Consider the following 13,332-nt stretch of genomic DNA (forward strand, 5'->3'; position numbering starts at 1 on the left):
TTCTGTGAGATGAAATCGCAATAGAGAAAAATAGACCAGAAAAGATTAATTTCATATTGTGAAAATGAAATCAAATTTAGCGCATATTTCACGATTAAGTTCATAAAGCAGCATAACTTAAGGATTTGAACATCTACTAGGTAAAGTTAATGTCAGGGAATTATATATAAATGAGTAGAACATGGTATAACACTAATGTATATAAACACAAAGAGCCTAAACTCATAAATATAAATTATATCCATTTATATCATTTTGAAATATATGACATTAAACTGCGGAAAAAAAATAAAGACAACATCAGAAATATATGTCATTTTTTAAATAATTATCTTCAAATGCACTATCATTGTAGAGATCCTATTTTTCTTTACCCCGTGACAACCGTACATGAAATAATGAAAATGGCGTTTATCAGTTTTTGTCTTAAAACTCTCCATATACAGTTGAACCTCTCGTATCCGGACAAGTCGGGACCGGGGCTCTTCCGGATAAGGGATTTGGCCGGATACGGGAGACTCAATGCTTTATACATGTACATATACATACACACGTAGGTCCTACTGATGTAGCCCATTGTAGTACCACATGTAGTAATGTGTATACTGCAACCTATTCATTGTTACACTCAGTAACAGACCCCAAAATAGAGGTGTATGTTAATGTTGGAAGTAATATGTAATTCATGTGTGTTTGTGTAGGAGTTCTCAAGGAGTTGGGAATCCCCCTTTCCTCCCGTAATCATAAAAAAAAAAAAAAAAAAATCACGGCGAGATTGCGTCCGTATAATAGAGAGATCCGGATAAAGGGAGGCTGGATAAGAGAGGTTCAACTGTACTGGATGGCATCAGATTGTTAGCTGGTATTCATACCATCTCTCCCTTTAAACCAGCAGTGCCCGGGTCGCCGTCCATACCACCTGGGCCAGGAGGACCCTGAAAAAGAGACAAGTTTTGAAAGTACATATCTCTGTTATGTAAATAATATTTATTGATTTCCTTTTTCGCTTTATCTCTATCACCATCTCTATCGACGTGATCGAGCACAAAAACATTAAAGGTCAAAAAAGAAAACAGATAACAAAACAATACAAGTGAATTTGTTTTTCATACATTAAAAATGCGTAACATTATGAAAAAGTCACGTTTACACGCAGATGTCTAACTGTTGTACCGGGGGGCCGAGCTACCGTGGTCATAATCATTACCATGGTTAAACCAGGTACTCATTTACACCAGAGTCAAGGGGGAGAACGTATCTATTAAACACCTCATCCAAGTGTATAGGCACTGGGCCGTTATGTATTCGAACTCACAGCTCATTTATTACTCTCATTATTATTATTATTATTATTATTATTATTATTATTATTATTATTATTATTATCCAGGTCCTCGTCGTCAGCACCATCTTGATGTTTATACGGTGTGATGTAGTGCGTGCACACTAAGGATTGTGTTTGGGTTAGAAAGAGGAAATCATTTACAGATCAGGCAACGTGGGGATTCGTGGGTTGCCCTACTGACTCGATTTTCATTTGCTTGCCCACAGGGGTATATTCGACGAAAACTGCAAATAGCGTCAGTCAGAGAATGTGTTCAGGGAAGCGTACACACATCGGTAAGAGTCGATTCCAGTCGTGTGATTACATAATTTCATATTATAGAGATTTGTTACTGGAATTCTCGAATATCCGATCCGGTCCAGCCTCCCCACTCTATGGTATCCCAACGTTGCCTACAATGTAATTACAACGTCTTTCCATTTCCAGGTGTCAAAACACCGGGTAGACTTCGAACCCACAACCATAAAATGATATCATTAGGACGAGCGCAGGACTTGGGTCCACAGCACCAGCGTGACATTTATACTGTAAGTTGAGTGGATGTACGCTAAGATTTGAATGGGGGGGGGGGGATCAAAATATTAATAATGTTTCTTACCCTCGGCCCTGGTGCTCCTGGTGGTCCCATTGGACCTGGTTCCCCCTGAGAGAAAGGAACAAAAATATCACAAGTGAGCGTTAATCTAAAGAATCATAATCCCAACTCTTCCAAAATCTTTTTTAAAGTCTTTCCCCTCTTTTTCCTTGAGTGTTTTTCTCAAGTCCAGTACTGTTGTTGGAGGTCCACCAAAATTATACAGATTAAACAATCAGGACAATAGTGTTAATGTATCATAATAGAATACCCGTTTTTTGTTCATGTTCAGACTGTATTCATTATTTCAACACTGTATTAATGCTACCTGACTGTTTAGTTAACGCGCACACACAGCTGCAGCTAGGTCTCACCCTATATCCGTCGCTACCCTTTTCTCCCTTCGAGCCAATCGACCCCACCCGACCAGGAATTCCAGGCCGACCGATCTGGCCAGTCTGTCCTCGAGTACCCTGTGGAAAAAAGAAAGAAAGATAAACAGAAAGGAAGAAGAAGGGGAAAAAAAGATGTTTGATGAAAACACAGTGAGGTCCTTGAAAATAATATTATAGGCACAGAGTTCTTTTCAGGAAAAGAGATAGCTGAGATTCCATTCATTAATATTGCACTGAATAGAATAGAATTGAACTGAACTAAATACCGGGGGCCTGGTCTCATGGTGACTATCAACCATGTTACTAAAATGGATGTTATGACGGGGAAAACTCGTTCGCCCTTTAAAATACTACTTTATCTACAGTAATTTTAGGAAAACAGCATGGAGAAAAAAAAGATGAATACACTGATATTGTTGCCAAGCAAGTTATTGAATTATGACATCATTTTTATAAAGCATATGATGATGAAAAGTAAGAAAAAATAGGTCTTATCAAGAATACATTATGTGGTTTAGGCAAAATAACTACTTATTAACAACAATTAACGCGCTACCTACAGCCACCTGGTTGGTTTTTGATGTTTAGTAAGATGTTGAATGTCATTTTAGAATCTCAAAAGAAAGAGTTTGTTTTAATGCATTAAATTTAAGTTAACTTACCTGGTCTCCTTTCTCACCCTTTGGTCCTTCAGGGCAGCTGATTGGACAGGTTTGAGGCTGGAAGAAAAAGCGATAGATATAGACGTTGATGAGAGAAAGAACGTCAAGAGAGTGGCTGATTAACCATGGCATGAACATTTACCTTGGATTTTAATGTCTGTCTACCAAATAAAGTGGCGGTAAATTGTACTACGCTATTAAAAAATAAAAGAACATTAAATTCTATTACGATATCATAATTATAGTCAGAAAGCACGTGGTTTACTTCTAGTCCCTGAACATCGCTGAATGTAGGATTAAGTATTTAGGGAGGGCGCCTTCGCAAACGCTGGGCCATGACTTCCACCACACAGTATTCAAGACTGAGTTGAAGATTTACTGGTGTCATGATATCTGAATTGTTCCCTATGCTCTCTCTAATATTTATAACTTCGAATCTTCGAGTGTCCCTTGAGCATTGAATTCACTGGGCTTAGCACAATATGAATGGCAATTATGATGATGATGATGATGATGATGATGATGATGATGATGATGATGATTATCATAATAAGCCAGTTCGGGGTTCCACTCTGAGCATGAGCAGAAAAAGGTCATCAGTACCGGCAGAGCATGTTGGTTTTTTATTCACTGAGATAAGCATCTGTGATGTAATGATTATTCAAGTGATCATTATGAGTGGTGCTTGCCAGCACATCCACCTGACAGCAAAAACGGAACTTGACAATATCAATAGAAAAAGATTGTTAATACATTCAATGAGAAATAATGAATGGATGCTTTCAAAAGTGCTAATTGATGGATCATTCTGGTCACTTAGTCTTCGCAAGTTCATTCTTTGTTTGAGCATGACTGATGAATTCCATAAATTGTTACGTCGGGTAAGCTGAAATACCTTCTCTCGCTTGAAAACTCGTGGAGTGCCTAATCAACTGAGAAAGAAGAAAGGTCATTTGTACCGATGTGCCCATGAGCTAACCCCGAACTGGCTTATTAGAGTTGTTTTTTTTTTTTTTTTTTTTTTTTATAGGACTTGTTAGTGTTGCAGCCTGCACGAAAATTATTCTAAAAGGAACAATCTTTTGACAATGTGCACCACACTACGTCTTTATTGACGGATTTTTGAATAACTTATTGAAAAATTGCATGGAATTTACGTCATGAAAAAGTAATACCTCAGTTAAGAAATAAACTTTGATTGGAAAGTGAAAAGAAAAGGACAAACAAAGACAAACTTACTTCTTCCGTTGGGTCGATAAGCTGTCGAAGGAATGAAGAAAAAGAAAAAAGAGTCACGATAAAACGCAATAAACATATATCAATCAAACGTTGATGAATATTGACTTTGGAATAACGCTACCGCAATTAATCCATCAAAAAAAAAAATGTCAAGGAGTTGTGACGTGAAATAACTAGCCGCTGTTTTTTGCATGAGGCTATGACATTGAACATATTGAAAGACTATTTGCAATTTTTCTCAAACCTTTGACGGAAAAGAGAAAACATTACCCGAGAGATAGTCATACGAGAGATAGTCATGACAAAACCACTAAAGTATGATTAACATTGTATCAATCTACTCGGACTTCAAATTCATTACAACAACAACAAAAACAAATCAGACAGACAAACTAAAAAAAAAAACCATACATACACACACACACACACACACACACACATTACACTGACACATTCACAAGACAGGTTCACAAAACTCTTCTTCGGGACGCAAGTTTTACACGCATGATCTTGGACATTTCCGTTACTTGCTTGTTGAAAATAATGAATCACGGGGATTATGATATGCATTGCACATTTGAAAAAAAAAAGAAAAGAATAAAGCTGATAAGATGGGATTTCCTGTAACTCACCGGAATTTCCGAGCACTGATCTCGGGTCGGAAAGCTCCGGTCGCAGTGGATGATCATCCATTGTAAGATAAACTACCAGGATGTCAAAAATACAAAACAAAACAAAAATAAAGCGTGCAAAGAACACTGCTCGTACAATTGGTGATTGTTCAGCAGATGATCCATTAGAATGACAATTTTACAAACAAGTCAAGGACAGTAAAAGTTTTATTGCACATCACGAAGCCATGCACAACCTCTGCATGAACTGAAGAATGACACCATTGTCATCCGCGTGACTGAACAGTAAACTTGAGCATACTATTCCAAAGACTTTTTTTGTTGTTGTAATTTTAATCCTAAAAGGTCCCTAATGATCACACAGCTTATCGAATGTTCGTCACACAGTGTTTTCATGTGTACGTTCTCTTTGGACGAAAAGAGGATTTCGATGAGGTTGACATGGGTATGTTTTCTTGTCTTCCGATATGTTTGTTTGAACAAAATGAACTGTAGTATCTATTCATAACTCAGTTATTAAGGTAGGGGCAATGTCAATGACATTGATGTCATATATCTGTTATGCGTACCTATACTATCTCTCTTCCTTTCTGTTTGACCGTTTATCTATCCACACATCTCCAGTTATATAACTATCTATCTATATCATACCTATCTATCTACATGCCTGTCTGTCTGTCGACCTATCTATCTGTCTGTCTGTCTGTCTGTCTATTTATCTATCTGTCTGTTTGTCTGTCTGTCTGTCTGTCTGTCTATCTGTCTGTCTATCTATCTATCTATCTATCTATCTATCTATCTATCTGTGTACAAGCTATCAATGTATCTGTATGCTAATCCCTTACTCTAGTTTTCTGTCATACCTGCACTGGACCTCCGCCTGAACCAACCCGCCTTCCGATGGTCGTTTCCCCATTGATGTCGACGACTCCCCTGTTCGACAGCGGGGCCGACCCGATACGCTGGCAGTCGATGAACACGTCCAGAGTGTTCTCGCCCACGGCCACGTGAAGTTTGTGCCAGTTCTTGTCGAAAAGCTGCATGGCATTCCTATTATTGACCAGACAGGAATTACAGAAGCAGGAGCATGATGATTAAGTTTATCTGATGTCAAATTTAACCCGTTCCATACTGAATTCTGAAATGTCCATAGACTTAGTACACAGGACACCAGGTTCCCGTACAAAATGGGTCAAGATATTCGTTAGTGTATTCAATAGAAACAAACAAGAAGAAAAGGAATTAAGGGTAAAGCACAACGTAATATAATGGCCAAAAGTTACACATTTGCGTCTTATATGATCATCTATAAATCTGGCATCGTTGATGTTTATTTGTGAGGGTATGAAAACTTATGAATGCTGTGTTTGAAGCCATGATTGGATGATATAAGATGGTTTGCATAAAGTGTACAAATGGGCATTAAGAATGTGCCCTTATGATCATCAGTTAAACTCACTGGAATCGCACATTCTCCAGCTGACCTAGCTCATTTACATAGATGAACTGCAGGGTCTTCTCCGAGCCGATGAGGCGGATTCCAACCTGGGGCGAGCCGGCCCGATCCCGGATGAGCCACAGGAACCAATCCTCGTCCATGCCCGTACGATCCGTGAGCTTGAACGTGGAGACGAAAGAGAAGACCTCTGGGAGACCCTGTGGGAACTGCTGTCTATAGAGGGCATAGGATTAACAATAAGACGATTAGAAACTGGTTTGATGAATGCCTAGAAAGAGATGATTAAAATAACAGCATAAAACAACAACAACGACGACGCTCACAACACCCTCTCACAAAATCAGGATAAATCTGACTTTATCAGTTATAACAATAATGGTAATAATAATAAGGTCTTCTTTATCCAGAGTAGTCTCTTCAGTGTTGCTACTGCTCTACCAGAAGGCTCTGTCATTACTATTACCCTAGCGTTGTCAGGTACCCATTTATATACCTGGGTCGAGAGGGACATAATGGGTAAAAAACATCTCGTCCAAGGACGTAAGCACTCGGCGGGAATGGTCCTCCGATTGGGAGTCCAGATGAATCCACTATGCTACACTGTCCCCAGTTTTAAACAATTCCGACGATTAGCAGAACTATTGGCAAAATCTATCAATCTTGCAAAACACACAAACTCATACACATATACACATACTAAAATAAGAAACACATAAGAATACCAACAAAATAAAAACATACTTTCGTAGATTTTTTTTTATCCAATTCTTTTCTCTATTCCTCATTCATGTATTTATTCCTTATAATTGAATCAAAGAGTTGTCAAAATTGCCCTTCAAAAAGGCCTTTGCTAATAAATATGCATTATGTTAGTGCCGTTGAGTTGTTTTTTATTTTATTGCAATGGCTGACAATTGCCTCACATTGGCATTACGTCGTTGTAGAGCTGCAATTGTCAATCAGTTCCAACAATTTAAGAGAAATTCCGAAGGTTCTTTATTACACATCTACATTCTATATTCGGATTAACGAACCTTTTGAATAGTCAACCTTATTTCCTTTTCTGATCAACGAACCTTTTAAACATCGAACCTCACTTCATTTTTGCATTAAAAGGTCAATCTTTGGAATAACGAAGCATATTTCAATTTCGGAACAACGAACCTTCGGAATAAGGTAACAAATGCTAAGATTTACGAATCATTTTTTCATTTTCTTTTTAACAACAAATGTGTATAGGGAATTTATGTGTTTCGGAATAACGAACCTTCCTAAATAACGAGCATCACCTACTGATTTATCCCACTTTACCTCGTTGGCTGTGTGATGTCATGGTTCTTGAGGAGCCTGTATGCAGTTTGAACTCTATCTGACCCCGACACAACTCTCACCCCGTCAAAAGAGGCTGCGTCCAGCTGGAACATGCGAATGATGTCCCAGCCTCGGATGAGAATCATTTAAGAAGAAAGGAAAATCTCGTAATAACAGTTATTCAAACATGACAGGATATTCGCTTTGTATTTTATTGTCTGTTTGTTTGCATTATGGGGGTGTGAAAGTGTACAGCAACGACATATCAAATCTTAACGTAGTACGCATTAATAGGGGATTCGAACATGCTTACGAGTACGTTTTATCTTTAGCTTGTTTTCTTCTTTCTCACATATTAGAGCTCTACTAAAAAATATCCAAGTGGACTTTTGGAGGGGTTTTGTTTCTTTGTAAGTATTTCTGCTTCTACGCTTTGTTGGAATAATGTTACGATAAGAATTCGCTTTTGCAGCAAATATAAATACAAACAATAAACTGCGATCAATGAACAGAATTCAGTTATAATACTTTCAAATGTATTTTCGTATATTTTTTTATTATTTGGGCTCTTTTTGCAATTTGCGTGATGTTTGAAATAAAATTTGAATGAAATTGCATATATGCAATTTCAATGATAGCAATTATAGTGATGTTAACAATAGTTGATAATGAAAACGAAACATTAACTGTATCAATAGCGAATTGAACAGAAAAAAAAAAAAAAACGGACAGAACAGGGAATTCAAGGGGGAGGGGCAGTTCTACCTACCTGGTAAATCGTTTTCTTCTACCACTAAATCTCCTGGACATTCTACTGTGCTGGTAATTTCTGGAAGAAAAAAAAAAGAACGGCAATGAAAAGAAAAGAGAAAAAGCAATTATTGGTGATAAGAAATAGGCCAGGACCAGATTCCGCACTTGTTACGTCCGATGTGACGGTAAACAATTGGATATCCAATATACCTTGCTTCGCGGATGTACTCACACAAAAACAGCTACACAGACACACAGACACACAGACACAGACACACACACACACACACACACACACACACACACACACACACACACATTATGCACACATAACTGGGACATCTGCATGCGCAAAACTTCCACTCCAGAAAAGTCACGGTGTCGAATCCCTCCTCGTGCGTTCCTTTTGGAGCAGGTTACCCTCTAATTTTGATGTTCCTCAGTCTTGGTACTCCATCATTGATTAATTGATATAGTAATACTATTTTTAATAATAATAATAATAATAATAATAATAATAATAATAATAATAATAATGATAATAATAATAATAATAATAATAATAATAATAATAATAATAATCATAACAATTATAATGATATCAATACAATAGCATTATGATATAATAATAATCATTTCAATAACACTAAATTAATATTGTCATTAATATCTATTTTTTTATTATCATCATTATCATCATTACTAACAGCTACGTAACTCATTGATACACCTGGATCATACGGGAACATTCTGGGCAAAATATCTTGTCTATCTGGTATGATGGCATCAATCAGAAGTTCAAGTTCGTTCAAGTTCGAATTTATTCGTGTTTCCACAATAAAATCATACAGACATAAATCTCACTTTCTTGAGTGACAGAAACAATGTATGTAAATTCGTACAAAGAAACCAACAATAATGAGAAAAACTAATAGTATCAATACATTGCAATTGTTGCAGAAGTAACGAAAATGAAAGAATTGTCAATATGCACTGTGTGAAAAACAGGGACCCACTACAAAGACAATGCTTGTAGAGCATTCGAACCCCGAACCTGTTGACAATGAAAGTCCTATATATCGACTGCACCACGGCAGTGATACACTATGTAAATGACTTTGTTTTATTATATCTCTGTTTCGATGTAAATATCTAATTTGACGTTTGAAACTCTTTAGAACCAATAAGAACGTGCTTATCAAGGAAATCTGTAACCAAGGCAGTATAATGTATAAGGAACTAACGAGAAAATAACAATGCCACAAACGTATACTTACGTGCTTTACTTTGGTCTATCCTTAAAACTGTGAATACTGATAAAAAGACGATCCAGCGCCTTAGACAGCACCTATGTGAGAAAACAAAAGAAAAAAAAAGGTGATTTTTTAGGTAGCAAGATTTTTAAATTTCAAGTTTTGAGTAACAGATAATTTGCTTTTTTGAATATTTTTATAACCGTAAATGGATTCATACATGATATTAAACTCGATAATCTCAACGGAGACGGGTTTTTTTTTATTTTCTCTACTTTGTTTCCTAAGACGTGATAAAAAAGACGCATAAACATGGAGATGTATTGTATCCATATGAACACACCTTCCAAAATACATCAACCAGCATAATACATGTATATTTTTCCAAGAATCAAATCTTTTGTTCGTGAAAATATGTAGCTCTTTTCAGACATTACAGACACTTGTAACATATGAAAACATTCAATAGGTTTTTCATACATTTGTAATTAATTTCTTAATGCAATCTATCTTTTTATACCATAGTAACACAGTAACATACTCTTTATTGTGCATGTATTATATACCGTCACAGCCATCTTCTTTCGTCTCATGAATAGAATATGATAAAGATGGTTTGTCTCAGTATTTACGAACTATATGTATCATTCCAGTAGTAACAAAAGGAAAAAAAAACGCCATAAAAACCAATGTGATCCATATCGACTTTACTATTGCCCATAATTCAAGTGGCCAGGCCTAGCAAACAAAACCTGACCACGAGCAAAATGAAAAGAGAAAGTAGAGAGAGAGAGAGAGAGAGAGAGAGAGAGCACACTGGTGAATAATCTACTCATCAAACGGCAGTCAATTACGTTAAGCACACCAGGTAAAGAGATAACATAATTTTGATTGAAATGGGAATTCAGGTTTTATCTCTTTTTAAGACAATTACAGACCATTTTTATGAAACATTAAATGAACATCAATTCTAAGAGAAATTAAAAGTTATTTTGATTACAATCAGTTTTGAAATGGCTGCAATATCAAAAACAAAGTCAAAACAAAGTGTTCGTAATAAAAGGTGGGTCTTAGAGACCTCTTAAAATCTGAATCCCCGTCTCAACCAAAACTATCCCTTTAAGTGGTTGCTCATATCAACTCTCATGCATACATAAAGAGGAAAAAATCCCTCTCCCTCCCCCATTTTGCTTTTTTTTTTTTTTTAATATTATGCTATGGTACTGCGTTAAAATGTTCCGTTGTTCCTGTATTCCCACCATACAACCAATCGTTTTATTCTGACTCGTGTGTCTCCGTACGCAACGTGAAAGTATGCCACCAATGTGCATTTGCAGGTGGTTCATAGCCGCTGCCCAAATCGATCGTGATAGATTCCTTCGAGACAGGTCGCTTTCGTCGATTTCCTACTAGACCACGTTCCCCCTACTGGTCATTATGATTCTGTCTTTCGCCAAAGCGCCAGTTATTTCGGAATACGTGATTATGGGGCTGAGTGGTTAGTGTGATGACTGGGAGACTTCAACAGTAATGCTATTTTTGTTCCGACGACGTCTATTCAAGGTGAAACATTAGCAGGGTTGGTTTTTTTTCACATTAAATTCGCATATTTACAACCTCTGTCCTTTATTTTGTATGTTTACTTGTCAGGAGTATAGTGTACTTCACACCCTTTGTATTATCTACGGCGTTATCCATGAAATATGAGCTAACGTACATTCACCGTAAGGAGGACCAGAGACTACAACTCCTGCTGATCGAATCTCGCTAGTGACTTGTAGAATTGCTTGCTTTTGCAGATTTTTTTTTTTCCATCTATTGAACACCAGGTGAGCTACGGCATTAAAAACCCATGATTCTCAAACGCCTTTCGTTTATATGGAGAAGACTTTTATTGTTCACCGTTTCAAGCGTATTTCCATGTTGTGCAGATTAGTAGCTATACTGATTAGTTTGAATCCATCAATGCATTTCTTCTTGAAACTAATATGCATGTAGAAAACCATCTAAGGCAAGGCAATTGTCACTCAAAACTATTCTCTCTCATCTCAACAAAAGCCTGTTGATTATTCGTCTCCTATTTCTATTTTCTTCAAGTTCAAGTTTGACGGAACCGCATGTGAAGGTTAGAGTATTATCCTATATTACCTATAGAGATGATTGCGGTGAATACATTCCATCTGGTTTGGATTTTTTTTTTCAAGACCAGAAAGCAGAGTTTAGTTTGGCCTTGAGAAAGTTGGAAGGTGAACATCAGCTTTCCTGTGACGATTCCATTAAAGTCGTGGTGGTACCGCGACTATCTCCAGACCTTAAGCATGCAGAGAGGAGAAAGCTCCCCGGTAATTCCTGCGTTGAGAGTGTGGTTACCTTTTCCGGCGAAAAACCTGCGTGAATCTAATAAAGAGGAGACATTCGCCACATCAGCTGACTTTAAAGGTAATCCCGTCTTAGCGTCCATCACCCTGGCTGGTCTGCATCATTATGCTGTAGGCCCTATTTTATAACTGCTTCATACAAAATCAACTTCAATACAAGCCCAAAGTATTTGAGGTAGTAGTCGAAACGAAAGTGTATTGTATAGCTTTTAATTTCCTACAGAGTTGCGTCATTACACGAACATAGAAACCCAGAATTCTTCTGTCAGATGATTTCAATTCAATTCATTTAGATTCAATAAGATATGACAGACAAAGTAGAATATTATCATTATTTTTCTTCCACATAAATGGTTGCAGCAGGTAAAAACATCTCTACAGTCACGGATGGATGATGATGGCGTAATAAAGCAATGGTTACAATGATAAAGATAATGATAAAGATAATGATAATGATAATGATAATGACAGTAATGGTGATAATTGCATCACAGTTGTGATAAAATCATACTGTTTGTCCAGAAAATTTTCTTTAGCTTCAGCATTATTATACCCACAGAGAACATCGCCAATGTGCTTATTGCCCCAGCATTGACACTCATGGGATGAGGGGGACAGAAACATCATGTCTACGGATAGGTAGGATTGGAACTCTCGGTCATTTCGGTAAAGACGCAGGACCATATTCACTATACGCCACAATGCTTCCATATCAAAGAAAAAATAAATCGTTATCATTTTAGTTCAGTAGGTCACCAATATTACCTGCATGCAGTGAATCATCAGGTATAGATTGGACTGCACAGTTAATGTCAGGATAGAAATGACCATTGACCCTATTTCCTTGACTTCCACTTACAGAGATATAACCTAATCAAGCCCCGTCTGGTTCTCGTGGGGTATGGTTAAGTAGGCGATCTTCCCGCTAAGCGGAACAGGTAGCTCCAGTTAGATCACTCGGTACACCGCGGTCGACCATATTAGACCACAGTGTCCTAAGGGTCTTCCCTTGGAACGTTCTTTTTAACCCACTGCCTCTCACACTTTATAAGTGCATATAGGGAAATCAATTTTGCACACTATAGTTTCCGGTTATAAATGGCTTTTGTGGGTTGATGAGTAATTAATAGTTTGTAGTGGTCAGAATTTTGTTCAATGTCTCTCTGTACAATGATTTAACATGAGTAATATCCGTCAACCTCAATGTTGCCGTTGGCGCATGGATTCTGGTATGATAATTGATTTGATATTGATATTGATAATTTATATTGATTTGTATGTTATACTCTCCTTTTTGTCGTCATGCTCTGCATCACTTTCTTTTCATTTGT

General features: G+C 37.1%; 1 protein-coding gene across 1 annotated transcript in view; it reads right to left on the reverse strand.

Moving 5' to 3' along the window:
- The window catches only part of LOC140233790 (uncharacterized), a 43,218-nt gene extending 30,533 nt beyond the window's left edge, over positions 1-12,685 (reverse strand). The window contains exons 1-12 of the mRNA XM_072313883.1: positions 12,555-12,685; positions 9,648-9,718; positions 8,387-8,446; positions 7,618-7,747; positions 6,307-6,519; positions 5,711-5,897; positions 4,848-4,919; positions 4,216-4,236; positions 2,977-3,033; positions 2,294-2,392; positions 1,944-1,988; positions 873-935 (exon numbers count right to left, since the gene is read on the reverse strand). Of these exons, the coding sequence (XP_072169984.1) occupies positions 873-935; positions 1,944-1,988; positions 2,294-2,392; positions 2,977-3,033; positions 4,216-4,236; positions 4,848-4,919; positions 5,711-5,897; positions 6,307-6,519; positions 7,618-7,747; positions 8,387-8,446; positions 9,648-9,718; positions 12,555-12,685 (1,149 nt within the window). The remainder of the gene's footprint in view (positions 1-872; positions 936-1,943; positions 1,989-2,293; positions 2,393-2,976; positions 3,034-4,215; positions 4,237-4,847; positions 4,920-5,710; positions 5,898-6,306; positions 6,520-7,617; positions 7,748-8,386; positions 8,447-9,647; positions 9,719-12,554) is intronic.
- Positions 12,686-13,332: the final 647 nt, after the last annotated feature.

Source organism: Diadema setosum, chromosome 10 (genome assembly GCF_964275005.1).
Source record: "Diadema setosum chromosome 10, eeDiaSeto1, whole genome shotgun sequence".
Taxonomy (NCBI): Eukaryota; Metazoa; Echinodermata; class Echinoidea; order Diadematoida; family Diadematidae; genus Diadema; species Diadema setosum.